Genomic DNA, 4,203 nt, shown 5'->3' on the forward strand with positions numbered 1-4,203 from the left:
TCTTAATATTTAAATATATATTCATGTATTTATGTGATGTTAGGAAAGTATATAAGTATATACATAATTATATATATATATATATAAATATATATATATATATATATATATATATATTACCATGCAATATCTATGTAGCCCTTAAGACGTTACTTATCATCATCACTGCAATTTACAACTTTTGTAAATGTTTTTTAAAACTTTTGTAATTTTTTTTTACAAACAGCATTTATTATAATTATCCATTCCCATTTTAAAATTGTCTGCGTTTAATCGAGTTAAACTTGGAACTAATTTTTACTAATTATAAAATTTTTTTTAACAATACGAGTTTCTTGTCTTGTTTGTCTTCGTGCAAATAACGAACTAAAGAAGCTTTTTTTTAATGTATATATTATATATTATATTATATTAATCGTCTATTACTATTATACTTAATTTTATTATATTGTAATTATTATGCTTAATTACTGTAAGTAATTGAAATTATTGTTATGCACTTTTAATAATGATTTGAAAGAATAAATTGTAAAGATTAAAAAATTTTTTTTTTAATTTTTAATTTTCAGTTATATATAAAGTCAGTAATTGTATTAGTAAAATGGATATATACATTTATATATTGATTTAAACACTACTAGGCATTTATATATGGGGTCAGTATATTAGAAAAATGGATATATACATTTATATTTTGATTTATACACTACTACGCATTTATATATGGGGTCAGTATATTAGAAAAATGGATATATACATGTATATATTGATTTATACACTACTAGGCATTTATATATGGGGTCAGTATATTAGAAAAATGAATTTATACATTTATATATTGATTTATACACGTTTTGGCATTTATATATGGGGTCAGTATATTAGAAAAATGGATATATACATGTATATATTGATTTATACACTACTAGGCATTTATATATGGGGTCAGTATATTAGAAAAATGAATTTATACATTTATATATTGATTTATACACGTTTTGGCATTTATATATGGGGTCAGTATAATAGAAAAATGGATATATACATGTATATATTGATTTATACACTACTAGGCATTTATATATGGGGTCAGTATATTAGAAAAATGGACATATACATTTATATATTGATTTATACATGGTTATATATATACTAGCTTTCTAGTATGGGAAATGGATATATAAGTGTATATATTGATTTATACATGGTTATATATATATATATATATATATATATATATATATACTAGCTGTCCTAGTTTGTATTGGAATTGGATATATATATAAGTGTATATATTGATTTATACATGGCTATATATATATATATATATACTAGCTGTCTCAGTTTGTATGGGAATTGGATATATAAATGTATATATTGATTTATACATCGTTATATATATATATATATATATATATATATATATATATATATATATATATATGTATACTAGCTGTCCTAGTTTCTAGGGGAATTGAATATATACATGTATATATTGATTTATACATGGTTATATATTTACTAGCGGTCTCGGTTTGTATGAGAATCGGATATATAAATGTATATATGGATTTATATATGATTATATATGGCTTAATTACCATAGTTTTCTTGGAAATTGGATATATCAATGTATATACTGATATTTTTATTGTTATATATTTGCAAAATAGATATATACATTGATATTTGTTAATTGGCTAAATAACGTTTGCTGGACTAGTTAGTTTATATGTATAATGTAATAAAAATAAATAACATAAATAAATAAAAAATAAAAATAGCTAATAAATAATGAATAAAATAGTTGTAGCAGAAAATAATGAATAAAAAATAATAATATATAAATAATTAACAATAAAGTTAAATGAACAAACGAATTATCTAATTGCAAAATGCATAAATCTAATTATTATAAAATATATAAATTTAAAAACGCGCACCTTCTACAATTTGAAAATCCCGCCCAATCCGCCATATTTAAAAATCTGGTGTTACCATCTCGAAAAAATTGTCAAACCTTTGACATGTCTCTTTGTCTTCCGCACGCGCACGCCATTTTGATACAGAAAGCTGAAAGCTGCTCGCTTGTAATTCTTTTGTAAATTCAAGTCATGTTTTACGAAAAACATTAATAATAGTATAAATAATTAATAAACTTAATGTCCTGTTGTACAAAAGGAATAGAAAGGTGTAACGTTTTATTTATTTTTTAATCGACACGAAACGAGAAGAGTTTTTGTTAAACAATGAGGATTATATGAGAACTGGAACTATAATCAGGTGATAATGGAATAAAAATATGTTATGTGTAAAGGATTATTTGTTTATTGTATGTACAAGTTGTTTATGCAATTGTATACGCAAAGATTTTAAGTTATTATAGTTTTACATTTTGTGTTTTCATGAGGTTATGTTTTGCTAATACAACTATGAGAGAAAACATCAATTTTTTGACATGTCATATTAATCATTTATTTTTGTATTTTTAGATTATGAAACGCTAGGAATATTATTAAAGGATTTTAGTTTACATTAAGATTAGTATATAAGTCTGTTTCAAAATGTGGTCGTCTCAGCCGAGCTCCAATTCTTCAAATATTAAAACTTTGGGGATGACTTCAGCTATTTCTACAGCCACACCGAAGGCTTTGGATTTACAAAAGACACAAGAATTACAAGATGCTTTAAGTAAGTAAAGGAAATACATTTATCTATTTAGTCAGAACAATGTTTTGAATTTGTTTTTCCTTTTTAGCTCCTTTCAAAGTTTTTGAATCTGAACAGGAGTTAAATCATCGCATGCAGCTTTTATCAAAATTAAATTCACTAGTTAAAGAATGGATAAAAGATGTTTCAATCAGTAGAAACATGCCTGAAAATTGTGCCCAACAAGTGGGTGGTAAAATATATACTTTTGGATCTTACAGACTTGGGGTAACCTCAAAATTTTATTATTTACACCCAAAAATACGTGTTCAATGTGTTTTTTTACCCAGGTGCATCATAAGGGGGCTGATATCGATGCTTTATTAGTTGCTCCAAGACACATAGACAGATCTGATTATTTCACATCATTTTTTGAGTTACTTAAACAGCAGCCTGAAGTGACAGACTTACGAGTAAGTAAAAAAATAGACTTATTATTATTATGTCTATTATTCAATTAATTTATTTCTGTGTCTTTTACCTCTAGTCTGTTGAAGAAGCATTTGTGCCTGTGATAAAAATGAACTACGACGGTATAGAGATAGATTTATTGTTTGCTAGATTAGCCTTAAAGGAAATTCCAGATAATTTTGACCTGCGAGATGATACTTTGCTAAAAAATTTGGACCAGAAATGCGTGAGGAGTCTGAATGGTTGTCGTGTTACGGATGAAATTTTAAGACTTGTTCCTAATATTGAAAATTTTAGACTGGCGCTGAGGGCTATTAAATTATGGGCAAAGAGTGAGTAAATAGGAATAGAAATATATATATATATATATATATATATATATATATATATATAAAATTTATTGTGTATTGATCATTTATTTTTTCTTCGGTTTTATTTATTTGTTCACTATTCATTTTTTTTTTTATTTCAATTTCTATTTTTGTTCATTGTTTTTTTGGTTACTTTTTGAATATTGATATTCATTTTTTTTTTATATATTTTTTTAAAATTATTTTATCTATTTTGTTTATTTGTAAAATTTTTGTTTTCCAATTCGTCTATTTCATTTTACTTTTTTATATTTATTTATTTTTAATTCAATTGATTTTTACACCCATTCAAAAAAACAATTGCATTGCTATCATTTTTGGTATATATATATATATATATATATATATATATATATTTATATATATATTTATATGTATATATATATATATATATTTGTTTTTCAGAACATGGAATATACTCCAATGTCCTCGGCTACCTCGGTGGTGTCTCCTGGGCCATGCTGGTGGCCCGAACTTGCCAACTCTATCCAAATGCAGCAGCTGCCACACTAGTTCATAAGTTCTTCCTGGTGTTCTCACAATGGAAATGGCCACAACCGGTGCTTCTTAAACAGCCCGACACGTAAACCTTGGATTTACAGTCTGGGACCCCAGAGTAAATGTCAGCGATCGAAATCATCTGATGCCCATCATCACACCGACTTATCACAACAGAATTCCACTTATAATGTTTCTTTGTCGACCAGGAAGG

At 25.5% G+C, this 4,203-nt stretch overlaps 1 protein-coding gene across 1 annotated transcript; it reads left to right on the forward strand.

Annotated features, from left to right (window-relative positions):
• Window positions 1–2,090: 2,090 nt before the first annotated feature.
• LOC113389715 (poly(A) polymerase type 3-like) lies at window positions 2,091–4,202 on the forward strand (the record flags this gene model as incomplete). The annotated part of the gene is given in 8 exon segments (XM_026626730.1): window positions 2,091–2,283; window positions 2,493–2,691; window positions 2,759–2,937; window positions 3,000–3,122; window positions 3,197–3,452; window positions 3,897–4,070; window positions 4,073–4,156; window positions 4,159–4,202. Coding segments are annotated over 7 exon segments (987 nt in total), but the record flags the coding sequence as incomplete, so codon positions are not given.
• Between the last annotated feature and the right edge of the window lies 1 nt (window position 4,203).

This window comes from Ctenocephalides felis, unplaced genomic scaffold, assembly GCF_003426905.1.
Source record: "Ctenocephalides felis isolate EL2017-DRISC unplaced genomic scaffold, ASM342690v1 CF-g0.4_SCAFFOLD_03573, whole genome shotgun sequence".
NCBI lineage: Eukaryota > Metazoa > Arthropoda > Insecta > Siphonaptera > Pulicidae > Ctenocephalides > Ctenocephalides felis.